We start from the raw sequence: 21,689 nt of genomic DNA, 5'->3' as shown, positions 1-21,689 counted from the left end.
TTGCATGTATCTCACCACATTATTCCTTATTTCCTACCATATCAGCCCTTGATTGTTTCCCTGACGAATTGTAATCTTTTACGTCACTTGTAATCTCTTCTCCGGTGTTTTTTGTATAACTTCTGATGTAGAACATTTATGAAAATCTAGCGGCACTATTCCTTGTAAGACATTGATGTTACGAGTTTTCTTTGCATCCTCCGAGCTTGGCATTCCTATTCATACTGTAGATGGAGGTTGTCTGCTCTCCTGACTTTGCTGCCTTCCTCCCCAGTCTTCGATTTCCTCGTCATTTCAGCCACCACTGAGAGGGAATTTTATTCTAGAGAGGCTTAGTCTCAATTCGCCCCTCTGTTTTATTTTATATGAGAATCTTCTTTTCTAGTTGATTAAGAAAAAGAATGATATATTTTTATATTTAAAAAAATTTTAACTTTAAATTTTCATTTCACTTTTAATATCATACTCTTCTAGTTTAAAAAACTTATGGCACGTTTATAATCACAAGTTTTTAGAGTAATTATAATATATACTAAAAAGGTTTCTATTTTTGTTTTGCTAAGATCCGTTTCAAAATAGAGCCATATATAAACGGGTATCACATTATTTCAATGATTAGTGAATTAGGTTGCAAGCATCTCGGACATAAGAGGAAGCTTTGTATTACAAACTAGGTCAAATTAAAAAAAGAAAAAAAAACTTTCGTTCTATGGGTTTTGATTTTGGGTATAGATATAGTCAAGGTGAGCAAACAAAGTCCTCCTTTCTAAACATTCGACTTCGTCGTGAACTCCTTTGCAACTAGTTTTGGTTTTGTTTACCCGGAAAATCGGATAACAATTAAATTTATACGCGGCTTTAAGGATATGTGATCTAATTCGATACAAAGTAAAAAATCAAATTTAATATGCAAGTATAAGTACAAATATAAATACAAACCATGCAGATTGAACAACTTAAGCCTCGCAAGGTTAACTTCCTTCTCATTTATATGTGATATTGTTGAAGCCAGAATAATATGAACAAAATTAAAAAAAATAGTATGTTGTTCTTTGAAGTATGTTACCATCTTTCCCTTGAATTACTCCATTTCCTTTATATATACAGGGATATGAAACATTTAAGACATTATTTTATAGGAAATTATGTAGACCGTTGGCTCCCTTTTTGACTTAATTCTGTAATTTCTACCATAATGATTGGTCAATGGCGAGAATCACGGATACTTGTCGTGTGAGTTGTCAAAGCTTTTCTCCGAGGTGGTTAGAAGCGGGGTCGGTTGTGCCTTCAATAAATTCGAGGGCAAATCTGATGGTCTTGTTGAACTTCAAACTTTGATATCGAGCTCAGTTTCATCTGTAACTTCGATCTCTTACAGATATGCCGAACCTGGTCTATCGTTCCAGATGCTCGATCGAGCATCAAGCTCTGTTCTACCCATATATAGATAGTCCCCTTATTGTTTGGAGAGTAAGCGATAAAAAATGATATAAACCCTCAGTCCTTATTTCGATAAATCATGACGATGGATACATGACATAGGTGATAAGAATAGTGAAAACGTCCCATCGGTCCAGTCTTCGAGTCATTAAATGTGTGTTAGTTGACGTCCGGCTACCTTGGGAGGTGAACCGTCGCTTGAGAAACCTATAAATACCCTTTAATCCATCTATTAGAACTTTTACACTCACATTCTTCTTGTGTTCTAAGAAAACTTCACCTTCTTCATCTTCTGGTTTTCTAACTGTTAACCTCAAAGCTTCCCTTACCAACAATTTCTTTCCTTTGTTTTTTTTTATAAAAATGGCAAAGACTTCAAAGTCTGTTCCTAAAAAAGAAGCACATTTTGAAAACGTTTCTCACGCTGCTATTGAGGAACCTCCATTGAAATCATACATTCCTGTTGGGTGCCCAACTGTGGCTGACTTCAAGGTTGAGAATACCGCCCATGGTACCGGGTCGATGTGAACCAGTCTCGAGGTACATATGTACTATTACAAACAATATCCTCGATAAAGTTAAAAAGGACTGCAACTGGGTAGACAAACTCGTAGTGGTTCCTACCCCTGAAGAGTCAATTACCACCTACGTGGAGGGTTTCTTAAGTATTTAAACTTACCCTTTTACGCTAGGTCCTCTAGACCCGGTTATCATAGCCTTTTGCAAAAGGTTTGATGTGACGCTTGGGAAGATACATCCTTCATTTTGGAAGATCGTTATTCTACTTCGATTGTTTGTGAACAAGGTCGAGGGATGTCCATTCACCATCGACCATCTCATGCGCCTGTACAGCCCTCGGTTTTACCGAGGAGGATTAATTAAGCTTGCACGCCGAGCCACCAAGACCTTGTTTCTCGAGTATCTACGAGGATCAGGACCGGGTATGGTTTGGTCGATTTGTTCAAGTGAGGACCTCAGATTTAATCCCGGCTGCGGACATGCCATTTCTTGAGAAATAGAACATGAAACGTAAGTTTAGCTTTACCTTCGATATTTCATTTATTGCTTTTCATTCTGTTGGTTTCTCATCGATGTTATGTGATGCAACTGTTGCCCGAATACCGAACCCCATTCCTGAACTTAAAGAGTGGGTCGAGGGCATCGCGACACAGAGACCTTACTCCGAGCACTTATGGCGTGAGCTCTCGAAGGGCCGATGGGAGGCCCGTAATCATGGTAAGAGTTTTTCCTTAATAATATATTTGATCTTATGTTCTCATCATCGGTTTCTGATCCGTTATATTTTCATTTTGTAGGTTTACCAAAGAAAGTCAAAATGAGGCCTCCATCAGCCGATGAAAATATATACCCCCGAGAGCTCTGAGTCCCTCGGACCTAGAAAAGAAAAAACCGAGGAAGCGACTGGTGCGTAAAACCAAAGATGTTAGTGCCCGAGAGCTCTCATCAGACTCACTCAATTGGTTGAGGGATGCGTCAGAATAAGAAGAAGAAGATTCCAATTTGGTGGCCCGTGTGAGAAGTGGTTCTGAACTGCCTCAAGTCAGGGAGGTCGTAAAAGAAGTAGCGGTCGAAGCCTCCAAACCAGGGAGGGTCGAGACCGTTTCGCTCCGAGATGGGGAAGCTGACAAAGAGAATTTGGCCGATACTTCCCGATCAGAAGGTAATATGCTTAAGGAGGTGCTTGGGGTGATCGACCTCTCCGGGTCACCTTCGTTTACTGATTCAATGATAAACAAGGCCTAGACACTGAAAGGTAACCTCGGCGAGGGGGCCCAAGGACCAGTAGATTCTTTTTACCATTTCTTCGATGGCCTGGATTCTACCACCTCAAAGGATGTTACCGGGTTGGGCGACTTACCGGTACCAAAAACGACAACGTCCCCGAAAGCCAGTGGGCTTTCTTTAAGCCATAGATTAGTGAACCAGTTCCCAGCTCCGAGTGTTGATCCTACTCGGAGACGGGCAATTTACATGTCCATCCTGGAGGATGCCCGGGTTCTTTCTGCCCCAGTGGGGATTGCTAGTTACCTTCGATGCTTGGTGACCGAAGAGGATCAAACAAAAATGAACGAGGTAGAGGCGCCCTGCCTGTTCAACGAAGCTCAACAGGCATTGAATCGGGTAATTTCGAATGTCCCTTTATTATATACTTAGCTTTAATCATGAATAATCATTATGTTTTTCCTTTGTGTTTGTAGGCCTCGGTGTTTCATCACGAGGCTTTTTTTCGATACCGGGAGGAGTCAAAATATTTTGAGGCCGAGGCCCGGGAGCTTGCCGAAAAGAGGGATGCTTATAAGCTCCTTAATGAAAAATCCCAAGCTGAGATGGAAGCGGCTCGTAGGGAACATACCGAACTGGTTGAGCAGGTAAGGAGAGTTTTTGGAGTTAGTGATGATGAGTCAGACTCAGTAGCTAACAATCCGAACTCGTAGGTTCAGAATAAACTTGACGTGATCGAGCAACTCCGAGGTGAGGTGGATGCGGTCAAAGTTGAGATCGAGGAATGGAAGAAAAATATGGATCTCTTAGCCTCAGAGAAAGAGACTGCCCGGACACAGTTGGCTTCTGCTGAGGTTCAGCTTCAGGCTGCAAAGGAGAAGAACTTGGCGCAGGACAAAATGGCCGAGGGAATCCAATCTCAGTTGACCTCGGCTGTTTCTGGTCAAGAAAATCTGGCTAAAGAGCTCGAGGCTTCCAAGTTAGAAGTTATTACGGCCCAAAACGAAGCTGATAAAAAAGTGGCCCAGCTCAAAGTTGATGTCGAGGCTATCCATGAGCAGGCAAAAAACATGGTGAAACATGCGAAGTGGGAATCCCGAAGGGGGACCCTCGAGGGAGTCCATGCTCAGAATTTTGACATATTGACCGAAATCGAGAATGCCAAGACATGCGAAACCAATGCTCGGAGGCTAGCTTTTCCCGAGGAGGATTCTGAAGCGTCTGAAGAGTCGGGTCAGTCCGGTGGTGAAGAAGACCCCGTAGGCGATGACGTAGCCCTCAATGAGGATTAGGCCATTTTTCATCTTTTGTGCTATCTTTTTTTTAAGCCATTCGGCCTTTGTAAAAACATGCATTGGGGCTATAAATTTTGATATATATGTATAGGTTTTTTCCTTTCATCGTTTCTCGAATTTTTCCCTATTTATCTTAGCGACGGTCGAAATGCCTTAGCATAAAATAATTATCTCGGAATGGCCTTAGCCTTTTAATTCGGCGATGCCAAATAAGCTTCATGCCCTAGAGTTTTATTAACTCAGAACGGCCTTAGCCTTTTAATTCGGGCAATGCCAAATAAGCTTCATGCCCTCGAGTTTTATTAACTCGGAATGACCTTAGCCTTTTAATTCGGGCAATGCCAAATAAGCTTCATGCCCTCGAGTTTTATTAACTCAGAACGACCTTAGCCTTTTAATTCGGGCAATGCTAAATAAGCTTCATGCCCTTGAGTTTATTAACTCGGAATGGCCTTAGCCTTTTAATTCAGCCAATGCCAAATAAGCTTCATGCCCTCGAGTTTATTAACTCAAAACGGCCTTAGCCTTTTAATTTAGACAATACCAAATAAGCTTCATGCCCTCGAGTTTATTAACTCGGAATGACCTTAGCCTTTTAATTCGGGTAATGCCAAATAAGCTTTATGCCCTCGAGTTTATTAACTCGGAATGACCTTAGCCTTTTAATTAGGGCAATGCCAAATAAGCTTTATGCTCTCTAGTTTTATTAACTTGAAACGGCCTTAACCTTTGTATTTAGGCAATGCCTACAGTCCCCGAGTAAAGTGAATGTTCGAACTCGGATTAAGGTGGCCCTTGGGCTCGATATCTTTGGCTTCTTGAATGATGTAAGAAATATTTCAAAGGACAAGATGTTTATGTGCAAGGAAGAATCTTCTCTTATATTCTTGTGTGCAACATTTGTACATGTATACATGTTTTGTGTCAGGGCTTGAGCGGTCCATGTGGGCACGGTTATTTTAATCGTTTGACCCTTACAATAAATCCTATTGATCGAGTCACGAAGTTTCTTTCCTTGTTAGAGTCAATAACCGAGGGTGTTGCCCCCCAGTGTTCAGGGCTAACTGAAGAGTGGCCTCGAATATTGCTGTAACCGTTGCTACCGGTTCGTAGTCGGCCTTCGATTCTAAGTTAGGACGATTTACTTGCTGCCTCGTTAAAAACCTTGCCGAAAAATCCATTTGGGACAAAACCGGTTCAAGGAAAAAAGAGTACAACGTGTGCTTTCAAACCTAGGATCTTAAATCATCCTTTGTAGGTTGCCTGCAAGTGTCGGTTTGAAATGGCAAAAAGAAAAATAGAAGAAAGAATTGGGGTCGTACCTTAGCAATAATATCGTTTTAAGTGAGATATATTCCAGTTGTTCGGTAATTGCTCGTCGTTCATTATTCTGAGCTTGTAGGATCCTTTTCCGGTGATCTCGATAATTTCGTATGATCCTTCCCAGTTTGACCCCAATTTCCCTTCGTTCGGATTTCAGGTGTTCAGTGTAACTTTTCTTAGTACTAAGTCCCTAATATTGAAGTACCGAAGGTTGGCCCTTCGATTATAATATCTTCGACATGCGATGTGGTCCCAGATGAAATTGATGACTTCTTTTTATTTGAACTTTTCATATGCGTGTGCTTCCACCCATTTAGAAAAATAATCAGTCATAAATAAAATAAACTGATCCTTACCGGGTGCTCGAGGGAGGAGGCCGACGATGTCCATCCCCTATTTCATAAAAGGCCATGGTGACAAAATCGAATGTAGCGTCTCCCCATGTCGATGGATCATCGGAGCGTGCCTTTGGCATTCATCACATTTTCGAACGAACTCCTTTGAATCGTTTTCAATGTCGATCCAGTAGTAACCGACTCTAATTATTTTTGAACTAGTGATTCGGCGCCCGAATAATTTTCACAAGTAAGCTCGTGGATTTCCCTCAGAACTTACTCAGTATCCCCCGGCCCTAGACATTTTTCAAGTGGACCATTGAATATTCTTCTGAACAGGGTTCCATCTTCGGCTAGGCTAAATCGGGTAGCTTTTGTATGCAGGGCCCTTGATTCTTTTGGGGAAAATTTTTGGTCCTGAGATACTCCACGTACTTGTTCCTCTAGTCCCAAGTTAGGCTCGTCGAGTTGATCTCGGCATGGCCTTCTTCCACCACCGATCTCATAAGCTGCACGACTTCCCCTGAATTGAACTCGTTATCTTCGACCGATGATCTCAAGTTAGCGAGAGCATCGGCTTCGCTATTTTGGTCCCGAGGTACATGTTGCAAAGTCTATTCTATGAATCGATGTAATGCCACCTGTAACTTGTCTAAGTATCCCTGCATTCGTTCTTCTCCGACCTCGAATGTTCCGTTAACTTGGTTTACCACAAGGAGGGAGTCGCACTTGGCTTCGATCACCTCTTCTCCCAAGCTTTTGGCTAATTCAAGACCTGCAATCATGGTCTCATATTCGGCCTCGTTGTTAGTCAATTTCATAGTCTTAGTAGGTTGTCTAATTATATTACCTGTTGATGGCTTTAGTACGATACCAAGTCCGGACCCTTTGGCATTTGATTCCCTATCTGTAAAGAGGATCCAGATTCCCGAAGATGCCCCTGAGTTAGCCAATAACTCTCTTTCGACCTCAGGTATTAGGGCCGATTTAAAGTCGGCCACGAAGTCTGCCAATATTTGGGACTTAATGGTGGTTCGACGTCGATATTCAATATCGTACCCACTTACTTCCACTGCCCATTTGGCCAATCGGTCCGAGAGATCGGGTTTATGCATAACGTTCCTTAACGGGTAAGTTGTTACGACACATATGTGGTGACATTAGAAGTATGGTTTTAGCTTCCTCGAGGCACTTAGCAAAGCGAGCGCCAATTTTTCTAGGTGGGGGTATCTAGTTTCGGCCTCACCCAAGGTCCGGCAAACATAATAAATTTGAAATTGCGTACCTTGTTCTTTCTGAACTAGGACTCCACTTACCGCTATCTCCGATACTGCCAAATACAAGTATAGTTGTTCGTCTGCCCTCGGTGTGTGAAGCAGTGGCGGACTCGATAAATACCGCTTAAGTTCTTACAAGTCCCTTTGGCATTCTGGGGTCCATGTGAAGTTGTTTTTCTTTTTCAGCAACAAGAAAAATCGATGACTCTTATTGGAGGACCTGGAGATGAATCGCCCTAGGGAGGCAATGTGCCCGGTTAGCCTTTGCACGGCCTTCACATTGTCCACTACTGTGATATCTTCGATAGCTTTGATTTTGTCGGGGTTGATCTAGATTCCTCGGTTGGATACCATAAATCCGAGAAATTTACCTGATCCGACTCCGAACGCGCATTTTTTCGGATTCAGCTTCATGTTGTACTTCTTCAATATACCGAAGGTTTCCTGCAAATGCTTTAAATGGTCCTCTGCTTGCAGGAATTTAACCAACATATCGTCAATATAAACTTCCATCGATTTTCCTATTTGTTCTTCGAACATCCGATTTACTAGGCGTTGGTATGTGGCATCGGCATTTTTAATCCAAATGGCATTACATTATAACAGTATATGCCATTTTTAGTGATGAATGAGGTTTTTTCCTAATCACCCGGGTCCATCCATATTTGGTTGTACCCGGAATAGGCATCGAGAAAACTGAGTATCTCGTGGTCGGCCATGACATCGATCATACGATCGATGTTGGGCAAGGGAAAAGAGTCTTTGGGGCATGCTTTATTCAAATCTTTGTAATCTACACACATTCTTAGTTTATTCCCCTTTTTATGGACTACCACTACGTTTGCTAACCAATCAAGATATTTAACCTCTCGAATGGACCCTATTTTTAGGAGTTTAGATACCTCGTCCTTGATGAAAGCATGTTTGACCTCGGACTAGGGCCTTCTCTTCTGCTTGACCGGATTAAATTTTGGGTCCATGTTTAGTTTGTGAGTAGTTATTTCTGGTGGGATCCCTGTCATATCAAGATGGGACCAAGCAAAACAATCTTTGTTAACTATAAGAAATTGAATAAATTTTTTCTTGAGCTCGGGAGTTAGTCTCGTGCCTAGGTATACCTTTCGATCGGGCAAATGCTCGATTAATACAACTTGTTCCACCTTTTCGACCTTCGATTTGGTTGTGTCGGAGTCATCGAGGATTATAAAAGATCGGGGAACCCCGTAATTATTGTCTTCATAAGTCTTTTGCTTATCTGATTGGACCGTTACGAGAATCAGTAATTGCTATTTGGCCTCTGAGTCAGCGCTAAAATTCGGTTCCTTCAGTATTGAGGGCGTTGATATCGGAACCAGTTCTTCGATGGCAAACATCTCTTTTGCAGCTGATTGTTCCCCGTAGTTTATCTTGATCCCCCTAAGAATGGGAATTTTAACACTTAGTGAAGGGTCAAGGGTACTGCCCTCATGTGGTGGATTCGTGGCCTTCCGAGAAGGGCGTTGTACCTCATGTCCCCTTCGATTACATAAAACTTGGCCTCCCGTACGATTTCGGCTGTATTGACCGGTAATGTTATGTCCCCTTTGGTGGTTTCACATGCCATGTTGAACCCGTTTAGGACCCGGACTGCTGACACGATCCTGTCTTATAAATCGAGCTGTTCTATGACCTTCGATCGAATAATGTTGGCTGAGCTCACACGTTTGACTCTAGTTTTATTTACGAGTATAGATATTACCAGTGCATCATTGTGAGGTTGTATGATCCCTTTCGCGTCTTCGTCGCTGAAGGATAAGGCTCCTTCAGGTATGTAGTCTCGAGTTCGTTTCTCCCTGGTGACAAAGATTCTTGTGCATTTCAACATCGTCCCTTGTGCGATGTCGACTCCACCGATGATCATATTTATGATATGTTGAGGTTCGGTCTCTTCTTGTCCTGTTTGTTTGTTAGAATCCATGTTTCTAAAGTGGTTCTTGGCTCGGTCGCTTAAGAATTCTCGAAGATATCCTTTATTGAATAAACGAGCTACTTTTTCTCTCAGCTGTCGACAATCTTCCGTTCTATGACCGTGAGTGCCATAATATTTGCACATCTGGTTAGGGTCCCTTTGAGCTGGATCGGATTGTAAAGGTCGAGGCCATTTGGTATCAATGATTAACCCGATAGCAGATACGATGGCGGCATCATCGATATTAAAGTTGTACTCTGATAGCCTTGGTTCTTCTTTTGGCCTGATGGTCCCGTCGAAGCTATTTTTGGTCATGAGCCCCTGGTTGCTTCAACCTTGGTCATTTCTCCTGTCGTTTCTTAGGGGTTCCGCCCCGATTTACTGTTTCTTCGATCTCCATTATAGGCCGATATTGATTCCTATTTGATCTGGTTCACGATCGATATATCTTCTGGCTCTATCGAGAATCCTGGCGGGATATATAGACTTCCAAGGTGCCCCGAGTTGATCATCTTCAACTCTGATTTTTGACTGATACCGATTGTGTACATCGGTCCAGGTAACGACGGGTATTCTATCAGGCTTTGATTTAATTGTTGTGAAGCCACCGAGCTTCGAATATTGAGTCCCTGATTGAAATCCTGAATAGCCCAATCATCAGCGACCGGCGGCAGATCCATTTGTTCCATTTGAAAATGGGACACGAACTCCCTGAGCATCTCGTTTTCCTATTTTTGACTTTGAAAAGGTCCGATGTCCTGGTTTCGACCTTGATGGCACCAGCATGTGCTTTTTACGAAAGAGTCTACAAGCATAGAAAATGAGTCAATAGAATTAGGAGGTAAGTTGTGATACCATATCATGGCTCCCTTTTACAGAGTCTCCCCAAGTATTTTCAGCAAAACAGACTCGATTTCGTCGTCTTCTAAGTCGTTCCCTTTTATGGTACATGTATAAGAGGTTACATGCTCGTTTGGATGTCGTTCCGTTGTACTTGGGTATTTCGGGGATGCAAAATTTCTTGGGGATCGGTTATGGGGCCGCGCTTGGAGGAAAAGGTATTTGTACGAACTTTTTGGAATCCAGTCCTTTCAATATCGGAGGTGCTCCTGGGATTTGATCTACCCTGGAATTATAGGTTTCAACCTTTTTATCGTTTGCTTCGATCTTCTTTTTTCCTGACTCTATCCGCTTTGTCAGCTCCTCGAATATTTTTATAAATTCGGGGTTAGTCCCCAACTCTTGTTCATTCGACCTTACTGTGAGCACCTAATTTTTTACCATGCTTGAATATTTTCCCACTCATCTCATCAATATCTCATTTCCCACTCCATCTTTCCCGCTCCCATTTTTTTCACTCCACTTTCCCACTCATGTCCCCCACTCCTTGTCCCCCACTCATATCCCCCACTCTTTGTCCCCCACTCATAACCCCTATATCCACACTCCCTTCACATACACATATGGATACATGAAAAAAGGGCAGCTGTTTTCCTCTTCTTCTTCCTAATCATACACTCATCTTCCTCGCCTCATCTCTTCCAAAAATATCACCAAAATTCTAGCTAAAGCGGGATCTTGAAACTAGCCCCAAAATCATGTAAAACTCCATCAAAACAACCTTAAAACTTCCAGAAAATAGCTGCAAAAATCAGCTCCAAACCAGCTCATCCCCACGTCAAAAAAAACCCCATCAACCATCAAAGCTTTATCGATCTTTCCTCCATATTTATCCCAAAAAGCTCTGCTAAACAGCCCAGTCTCCTCCACCAAATCAGCATCTTCAACACCATCCAAACACCTCTGTTTTTATCCCTTAAAAACACACCAAGCTTCCACCAAAAATGACCCAAAACACTACTAAAATACCAGCGAAATTCCAGCAAAAACCAATCCAAAACCATGTTGAAAACCAGCTGAAAATAGTCCCAAAAGCGTCACCCATCAACAGCCAAAAACCAGCAATAAATCTCTGCCAAACTCTCCCCAGAAACTGCCCGAATTAGCCCCAAAAAATAACCCCCAAAAGCCAGAAAAAATTAGCTTAAACCCGCTGCCAAAACCGCTCTAAAACAGTCCAAAATACTCCAAACAATGCTGCCAAAAACCAACTGAAAAACCTAGCTGAAACAGCCCCCCAAAACACCATTTAAACCAAGCTTCTCACCTCCAAAACACCGTAAAAGAATAGCTAAAATTTCTGAGTCGAGACGAGGTCCGAGCCGAGTCCGCCGAGTTCGAGAGGTGGGTAATGGTCTTGTTCGCTTTTGGATTTCAGAGCTGTAAAATATTGAAAGTTCAGATTCAAAACTTTGAGGTTCATTCCTTTTCTTAATCTTGATAATGTTGACATTGGTATTCTATATTATGGATCTTGTGCTTGAATGAAGTTTTATTTTCGTTTTTGTGTTAATATCTTAGCTCAATGCCTATATCGCTTTTTATCTCTATGTTGTTCTATTGTGGAATCATGTTGATATTGATATTTATTTGTGAAAATATTTCCATCATTACACTGCATTAACGTAGCACACTTTGGGAAAAGAATTTCGGGCACATTGTTAAAGAATTTCGGCTAAGAGTTTACTGCTTTAGCTTCTATTTGTTGGGACCAAGTTGATGAGTTGTGGGTCTAGTTTCAAACAAAAGATTGGGCTAAATAAGATAAGTTATGCAGAGGCCCAATACAATACAAAGACGCTCATTTTGATTCATATGCTGGTCAATTTTTTCTCAAAGGACAAATGTAGTATTTTTTCAAAAGTAATAGCGTGCTAATAATCCTTTGTCATGACTGCGAATTCGCTTTCGTAGCTCTGTTATGACAAAATTAATAAATTTCGTCTCGATCACGCATTCGCTTGCGTAATATGGTTATAACATCTTATTATTCAAAACATTCTTGAATAATCAAGCATGAAAAGCGGATAAGTAAAACATAGAAATCCATTTAACAACACAGTTTGTTCACAAATAATAGAAGCCAAATATAGTCAATAAAGCGACCGTGCTAGAACCACGGGATTCAGGGAATGCCTTACACCTTCTCTCCGGTCAACAGAATTTCTTACCCGAATTTTGTTTTTGCAGACCAATAATGATAGAGTCAAACCTTCCTTTGATTAGAGATTCAAATAAAAGGTGACTTGGAACACCAAAAATCAATTCCAAGTGGCGGCTCTGAATAACAAAATAATCCCTATTTCAAAATTGTCACTTTAATTGAAAAAACTCTTTAACCCACAATCCATAACATATATCTTTTGTGGGGTGGTAAAAAAGGGGTGTGACACTTACCACGGCCGGTTCCATTCTGTGGGTGACTTCTTGGGGTGGATCGGGTTCAACCCTGTTTAGTGCCTGAGTTTGAATCTATAACTGAGCTATCGCCACCTGTTGAGCTTGCAGCATTTCAAAGATCATGCGTAGGCTAATCCCGTCTTCTTCAATATTCTGTGTGTTTCGAGCTGCAGATCGGGCTCCACCATGGACACTATTTTTAGGGTCGGAACGTAAGTTCGCGTCGATTGCCACATGTGAATTTGCATCGATCGGATCTGCAGTCTGAATCCCAACCGCATCAGCGGCTGGCCCCGCATTAGCGGGCGCCATGTTGTTATTCTCACCTTGATGACTAGCCTCATTGTCGATATGTAGAGGTGCCAATTGGGAGTTTGTCATTTTTGGCGTGAAATCAAAGACACTTCAAAGAGCAAGTGTAAAACAGTGTGTGTTATGGAAATTTGTATCAAATAACCACTATTATCCTTAGCCCCACGGTGGGCGCCAAACTGTTTACCCGAAAAATCGAATAACAATTGAATTTATACGCGGTTTTAAGGATATGTGATCTAATTCGATACAAAGTGAGAAATCAGATTTAATATGCAAGAATAAGTAGAAATATAAATGCAAACAATGCAGATTGAACAACTTAAGCCTCGCAAGGTTAACTTCCTTCTCATTTATATGTGATATTGTTGAAGCCAGAATAATATGAACAAAGCTAAGAAAAATAGTATATTGTTCTTTGAAGTATGTTACCATCTGTCCTTTGAATTACTCCATTCCCTTTATATATACATGGAGATGAAACCTTTAAGATATTATTTTATAGGAAACTATGTAGACCATCGGCTCATTTTTTGACTTAATCCCGTAATTTCCGCCATAATGATTGGTCAATAGCGAGAATTACGGATACTTGTTGTGTGAGTTGACAAAGCTTTTCTTCGAGGTCGTTAGAAGCGGGGTCGGTCGTGCCTTCGATAAACTCGAGGGCAAATCTGATGGTCTTGTCGAGCTTCGAACTTCGATATCGAGCTCAGTTTCATCTGTAACTTCGATCTCTAACAGATGTCCCGAACCTGGTCTATCGTTCCAGATGCTCGATCGATCATCGAGCTCGGTTCTACCCGTATACAGGTTCCACAACATCCTGAAACGAAATAAATACAGAAAAAGGCATCACAAGTTAATTAACCAGTTAATAAACAAGAGGCAAAATCAATTGTTTAGTTTGTCATTGGACATAATATCTCATGACTTCTACTATAGTTTGACTATTTGAGTTTTACCTGGTGTAGAATCTTGTTGAGGATGGCCAAATGAAAAGCTGGCTCAGGGCAAACAGCGTAGGATATTGTAAACTAGAGGAGAAGGATAATGAAGAAAGAGCTGGTAGAGGCTTTAGACATGGTTAATTGCTTGTTTTGCCAGATGCTCCGAGTACTCTTATCTTTAAATACCGAGGGACGACTCTAATACCCTTTTGACATATAAATATACTTGCTTCTTTCATTGACCGGTACATTAACCAACATTCAGAAGAATTTGAGGAGTTGTATCAATAACTAATACACTAAATTCATTTGATTAATTGATACAAGACCAGATTCATTCATCTATTTTATACCAGCACATAGTGAAGAATCTAGAGACAATTATATTGTGACGTTAGAAGAGCTCATACACAATGGTTTGGACATGCGTACAATCTATTTTCCCAAATTCTTCACCCTTGTTCGTTGTTCCCAATCCCATTTCTTACATCTAATTCCCTTCAAGTTCTTAATAAAGTTCAACTTATAATAATTCTCAAAGTGAGTATCTTTCTCCCATTTAAGAATCAGTTTATAAAAGAGAGGTTTTGTGGTTACCTTGAAAAAACAACAACAACAACAATCCAGTATAATCCAACTAGTGGGGTCTGGGGAGGGTAGTGTGTACGCAGACCTTACTCCTACCAATAGACCTTCGGCATTCTTCCCTCTAAGAACTCCCCACATTGCTCTTGGGGTGATTCGAACTCACAACCTCTTAGTTGGAAGTGGAGGTTGCTTACCATCAGAGCAACCCCTCTCGTCAAAAAGAGAAATTAAAATGGTAACAGCCTAATATGGTTTTGTGGTTACCTTGGAAAGAGAAATTAAAATGGTAACAACATTAGTCTCCACAAAAGAGAGGTTTTGTTCTTCTCTTCACCCCTAGAAAGATAGTATATGCAACAATGAAGCCACAAGCAGATCACGAGAACGGACATTACTAAAAATTCGGCAAAAACCGACCAAGGTCGATCCACCAACTTTGGTCGGTCAAAAAATCGATCAAAGTTGGTCGGTTTTTCAAAATATATTTTTTTTAATTTTTTTTTTTGAAACCGACCAACTTTAGTCGGTTTTCTTTGGCGCAAAAAGGCGGAAAATTATTTTTGAGTCCCGCAAAATTTATGTTTCAAGAAACCGACCAACTTTGGTCGATTTTTCAATTAAAATAAATAAAAATTAATATTAAAAAAACCGACCAAAATTGGTCGGTTAATTCGACGGGTCATTTAAAAAAACCGACCAACTTTGGTCGGTAATTTTACTTTTTAATAAAACCGACCAACTTTGGTCGGTTATTTTCGTACGAAAATACAATTAAAGAGTATAAATTAAATAAAAGACAATCTTAAAACAAAATGTACCAATGGTCTAGTGGTAGAATAGTATCCTGCCACAGTACAGACCCCAGTTCGATTCCCAGATGGTGAATCTTTTTATTACATAATTAAAATACCGACCAACTTTGGTCGGTTTTTTTTTGCAATATTTTTTTTTTGAATTTAATTGACCGACCAAAGTTGGTCGGTAATTTCCGACCAACTTTGGTCGGTATTCCTTTCCAACCACAAAAATATCGTCCACACGTAAATGGTCGCGTTTTGGTCGATTTTTTATCACTACCGACCAATATTGGTCGATTTTTACCGAATTTCTAGTAGTGGGAATCACTCTTCCTCCTAGAATGCTAAGAATCCAGTGTTGAGGTTGACGTTATTCCTTTTTTCCTTAAGTAAATTAATTATGTACTTTTCAATTATGTGATAGCACAAAGTTAGACGTGTAGTACTAGCCTTTTGGATTTACAACGTGATTTTGGTGCTAAATAGTGTTAATTTTTCCTTTGCACTTTAATATCTTTATCTGTATTGTGCTTGTGATGAACTCTGGAAGACATTTGAATTTTTAGAGTTCAAAGCTATTTTTTTGCAAATACTCATTTTGGAAACTTATGTATAACTCATATTTTATCATCTAAATTTATACATATTTTTTATATAAAAAAATATATGTATTAAATGTATAAAAACTTAATTTCTTGAAATTACAACAATATATGTACAATTATATAAATCATTTTTCCTATCATTCTAACTTCATTTTTTATTTTTTAGGAGGAAAATTAGAGATTTTGTTTTGAATGATTGTATGATTTTAACTTTCTTAAAGTTTTATCTTTAGAGTGAAAGAAATTCAAAACCGTAAAGCAGAAAATTACCAAGGGCTGAAATGTGGGCGTTGGAAGAGGTTCCGAGAATTAAAGTCTAAGTAGGTGGCAGACAACCGTTTTTTGTCCAAGAATATTTAGTGAAATTTTGATTACAATTCTTACGATGAACAAAGAATTCATACATGTTTATTGTGAAATAGTCCAATTATTGGTAATCACGACGTCACGAATATGATATCAGCCCAAGAGTTGTGATGGACGGATAAATTTGACATATTACCAGAAAAAAGAAGAAGCTCTGTTTCTGACTATAAAACAAAATGTACGCTAAGCATTTTGATGCAAATTTTCTTTTCTTTTTGGTATTTCCATTGAAACATTTTTTTTTTCTTTTTCTAAAAGTATTTGAGATAAGCCATTACTTTCCAACTATATATATAAACTAGCGGAAGTAAAGCCCGTGCTATGCACAGGCCAAGCTTAAATGGATAAATTGTCATAAATCAAGCTAATCTATGATTTGACTTTATTTTCTATAAATTAGGTATGATCAATAAATTTTATATTAATTTAAGTTTATGATCATGAGGGAACTCAGGTTAATATCAATGCGATATGTTCCTTTTTTTCTTTTATAATTTTACAATAGAGTTGTGGAATTATGAAGTTAATATATATATTTAAGTGTGGGAAGTTTGTTTTTTTGTTCTTCTGAATGTTTTCATGTACATTATTTCGTTAAAATTTGATGCTAAAAATATAGTTTTGCACGTGAATCTGCTGTAGTGATTTATATTTTTATAGCATGAGTGAAAGGGCATAAATCTTGTACGAAAAGCTGTACACTCAACCCACTTGCAAAAATTTCATTGGAAGAAAATGCACTATTATATTCACGTTGTCCAACATAGTTCACACATAATTCACCTATAGAATTGCTGAAAGCCTCTTCAAGAATTGCTGCAGAATACAAAAGAAAGATGGATGCAAAAAAAAATATTCTCATTTTTCTCCTATTTGAATAAGCTTTTCTGCACATATTGTAGAAAAAAATAAACAAAAGGTGTTTGGGTATTTTTTTTTAAGGAACAGAGCCTAAATTTGTCTTAGTGCTTTCTTAAATAGCATAACGACCTTTAAAGTTTATGGAGTAATAATTTTAATTTGTGTGTCTTTCGAATAATAAAATAATATTTTATATGATATATCTCAATATTTCGCTTGAGTTTCAGTAAAATATTGAATTAGTAGAAATTAAAAGCTACAACGTACAAAATCTCATGTCTTGCAAATCAAAAAACCTGCATGAAAAATAGTAATTAGCATTTTTATAATCGTCTCAAAATTAGCTAAACAGGAAAAGAAGTATTATATGCTTGAGAAGTTGAAAGGATAAAATCTATGAGCATTGATCATGTGATGTACTTAAAGAGTAATGATCATAGTATTAAACAAGTTCTTCATTACTTACTTAGCCTGATCTGTATTAGATTTTGATGAACCAAACAGAAGTACTCTAACATTCTATATTAAATTTTGATGAGCCAAAAAGCAGCATTATAACTTTACCTATGACTTATCAAAAGAGTGCTTTTGTCTTACTTCCTCCATTCCAATTTATGTGAACTTGTTTAACTGAGCACGAAATTTAAGAAAAAATGAAGACTTCTGGAACTTGTGATCCTAAACAAGTTAAAAAAGGATCCAGAGTATTTGTGTGGGTATAAAAACTTCTCATTAAGGGTATAATTGTAAGTTTAAGCTAAATTGTTTTCAAAATTAGAAAAAGGGGTCATTCTTTTTAGAACAGATCAAAAAGGAAATAGGTTCACATAAACTGGAACGGAATGACTAATTAATAGTAGTAAAACATAATGCATCTGTTAGTAAATATCAATATAGGATGTCTAGTAAACACATGCACCGCGTCAGCAAGGATAAATATGGAAGGGGCCCACAATGTCAGTAATAAAGCAATTTTACTTGGCATGTATATTAAAAATAAATTTTTATTTTTACTTGTTACAAGTTTTTATTTTTACTTGTCACTTTACGCATATCAAGAGAATGACAATTTTTTTTTTCCTGTTATACCCACAGTATTTATTACTCATTTCAAATTATTTTCTCAAATCCCATAAAATATGCATCAATTAATATGAGTATTATGATAAACTACGCACTTCATTTATTATTTCTTAAGGGTCGTAAAAAGTCAAAACGTGCCAAGTAAAAGTGAAAGGAGGGAGTATATCGGGAACACACCTAAACAAATGGGTCCACTGTTTCATCTAGCTCTCCACACGTGTCCCTCGGACAGTAATTGTGATGACCCAAAATGTTATCTTTAAATTTAATAAGTAATTCTGTGTTCTAAGACCTCAAAAAGTACCATTTATCATTCCTCGACTTGCGTGCGTAGTCCGTACAATTTTTCAGAAAAACTTTTATGTGAAAAATGGATTAAAATGGGAAATAGAGCTTTAAAACTCAACTAAGTTGACTTTGATCAACATTTTGAGCAAATGGACCCGGATTAGTATTTTAAAAATTTCGGTAGGTCTGTATCGTGATTTGGGACTTGGGCGTATGCCCGAAATCGAATTCCGAGGTCCCTAGCTCGAGTTATGAAATTTTGATAAAAAATTAAAAGTTTGAAAGCTTAATGATTTCTAAGAAATTATTGATGTTGGATTTATTGACCTCGGGTCCGTATTTTAGTTTCGGAGCCCGATATAGGTCTACTATAATATTTATAACGTGTCTGCCGAATTTGGTGAGAATCGGAGTTGATTTGACGTGATTCGAACGTCCGATTGTAAAAATATAAGTTTTAAAGTTTTTTTGAAAACTTCCTTTGATTTGGTGTCCGATTCATAGTTCTAGATGTTATTTTGCCGATTCGATCGTGCGAGCAAGTTTGTATGATGTTGTAGGACTTGGGTGCATGTTTGATTTGGAGCCTCGAGGCCTCGGCATGATTTCGGGTGGTTAACGGACCATTTTTGGACTTGGGAAAAATTGCAGAAAACTCCTTCTGGTATCCTTCTTCGCGTTCGCGAGAGGTGGCTCGCGTTCGCGAAAAAGAAACTAGAGGCAGGTGAAACAAGGGAAGAGGGCAGTGTTCATTGCGAACGCGTGGAAGAGTTCGCGTAGAAGGCGAGGCCTGGCCGGGCACCAAGCGTTAAAGCTTCGCGTTCGCGTAGGGTGTATCGCGTTCGCGAAGGCCAAATTTGGCAAAGCTTTGCATTCGCGACATTGCCTTCGCATTCGCAAAGAGCAAAATTTTGGTAGCACAAAAATGTGTTCGCGAACGCGAGGCACTGACCGCGTTCGCGAAGGGTAAAAATCCCAGAAACAGAACTTAAGTTCTGAAAATGGAGTTTCGACCCATTTTCAATTCTTTCCCATTTTTGAGCTCGGGTAAGACGATTTTTGGGCGATTTTCACAGAAAAATATTGGGGTAAGTGTTCATTATCCTATATTGATTATATTTCATGATTTCATACTCATTTATAACATGAATCCGTGAATTTATGGAAGAAAAATCAGATTTTTATAAAATCTTCCAAAAATGAAGATTTAAGATTTGAAGTTCCATTTGATATCGGAATTGGACAAATTTGGTATGGTTGAACGGGTGTTCGGATTTTGCGAGTTTTTTCGGGATTTGAGACATGGGTCCCACTGCCGAATATTTTAATGAATTTCGGATTTGTATCTGGAAAATTTATAAATTCATATGGAATTAATTTCTATGATTCGTATTAAATATATCGAATTATTTGTAAATAGATTTGAAGCTTTCGGGGGCAAATTTAAAAAGGAAAAGCTCTGGTTGAATAATTGATTGGAATTCCCAAAGCGAGGTAAGTGTCGGGGTTAGCCTTGACTTGAGGGAATAAAATTCTTAAATTATTTGTTATGTGAATTGCATGTGAACGACGTATAGGCGAGGTGACGAGTGTCTATACGTCGTCAAATTAATTGTTTGCCTGCTTACTTGAAAAATCCTAAATTATTTTTAATCATAAATTAATTATTCTAATAATTATTTTTCTCTTATTCGTTGTCAAAATATTAATTCTTGAATTTTTGCATTAATTGTTACATGCTATTTGAATTATGTGTTTTAATTGTTATTTGACATTTAGCATATTAATTATTAAACTGCCTATTTCCTCCCTGATTTCTATAATAAGTTGCTAATTATCATTGTTTGTTTCATAATTAAATTATAATTGTTATATGCTTGTTGTCTTATAATTTTAAATTAATTGTTGCGTTTATTGGGGAATTTCTTCTATAAGAATTGATTCAAATGGTAATATTGGAGGATCGAGTTGCACGCCGCAACAAACTTATTAAAAAGTTAATATTGGAGGATCGGGTCGCACGCCGCAACAGATTTGTTAAAAAGTTAATATTGGAGGATCGGGTTGCACGCCGCAACAGACTTGTTAAAAGTCAATATTGGGGGATCGGATTGCACGCCGCAATAGACTTAATGAAAAGTCAATATTGGGGGATCGAATTGCACGCCGCAACAGACTTATTTAAAAGTCTATATATATACTTGATCGAAATAAATATATAACAGAACTGAATGTGAATATATTGTGAGAGCGGGTTGCACGCTGCAACAGAACTGAATGTGAATATATTGTGAGAGCGGGTTGCACGCTGCAACAAAATTGAATGTGAATATATTGTGAGAGCGGGTTGCACGCTGCAACAGAATTAATGGAAATGATAATTGGTTATGACTGATGAGTTGCCTTCAATTATTATAAATGAATTACATGATTTATTTCTATTATTGTTGTTGTTTCTAATATTGCGTACAGGTTAATGTAAGTGAACCGCCTTAGCCTCGTCACTACTTCATCGAGGTTAGGCTCAGTACTTACCAGGACATGGGGTCGGTTGTACTGATACTATACTCTGCACTTCTTGTGCATATTTTGGAGTTGGTCCCAGCGGCCTACCATAGACTTGCTCGGATTTCAGCTACCAGAGGAGACTTGAGGTATAACTGCATGGCGTCCGCAGTTCTGAAGTCCCCGTCTATTTTACTTTAGCTGTCTGTTTATTCCCATACATCTTTTTTTATTCAGACCTTATTTGTATTTATTCTAGAAGCTCGTGCACTTGTGATACTAATTCTGGGATAGTATTTAGACACCGTTATTTTTATGGATTATTCACTATATTTCAAACTTTGTTTCCGTTTTTGTTTCCTTGATTATTAATAATTTTAAAATTGTTTAAAAAATGGTTAATATTATTCTTACGTTGGCTTGCCTAGCAAGTGAAATGTTAGGCTCCATCATGGTCCGAAGGAGGAAATTTCGGGTCGTGACAGTTGGTATCAGAGCACTAGGTTACATAGGTCTCACGAGTCACGAGCAAGCTTAGTAGAGTCTGAAGGATCGGTACGGAGACGTCTGTACTTATCTCTCAGAGGCTATGAAGTTTAGGAATAGTATCACCTTTTTCATTCCTTATCGTGCGACATTGATCTTGCTTGAAACCTATATCTTACATTCCTTT

The 21,689-nt window shown here is 38.8% G+C and overlaps 1 protein-coding gene across 1 annotated transcript; it reads left to right on the top strand.

The window, feature by feature from the left end:
* Positions 1 to 1,803: 1,803 nt before the first annotated feature.
* LOC138905366 (MAR-binding filament-like protein 1-1) lies at positions 1,804 to 4,475 on the top strand. The gene is made up of 3 exons (XM_070193878.1): positions 1,804 to 1,932; positions 3,660 to 3,830; positions 3,897 to 4,475. The coding sequence occupies exons 1-3, from the start codon at positions 1,804 to 1,806 to the stop codon at positions 4,473 to 4,475; spliced, it is 879 nt and encodes a 292-aa protein (XP_070049979.1).
* The last annotated feature ends 17,214 nt before the right edge of the window (positions 4,476 to 21,689 follow it).

Source organism: Nicotiana tomentosiformis, chromosome 2 (assembly GCF_000390325.3).
Source record: "Nicotiana tomentosiformis chromosome 2, ASM39032v3, whole genome shotgun sequence".
Lineage (NCBI taxonomy): Eukaryota > Viridiplantae > Streptophyta > Magnoliopsida > Solanales > Solanaceae > Nicotiana > Nicotiana tomentosiformis.
This window is presented reverse-complemented; position numbering and strand designations above follow the sequence as displayed.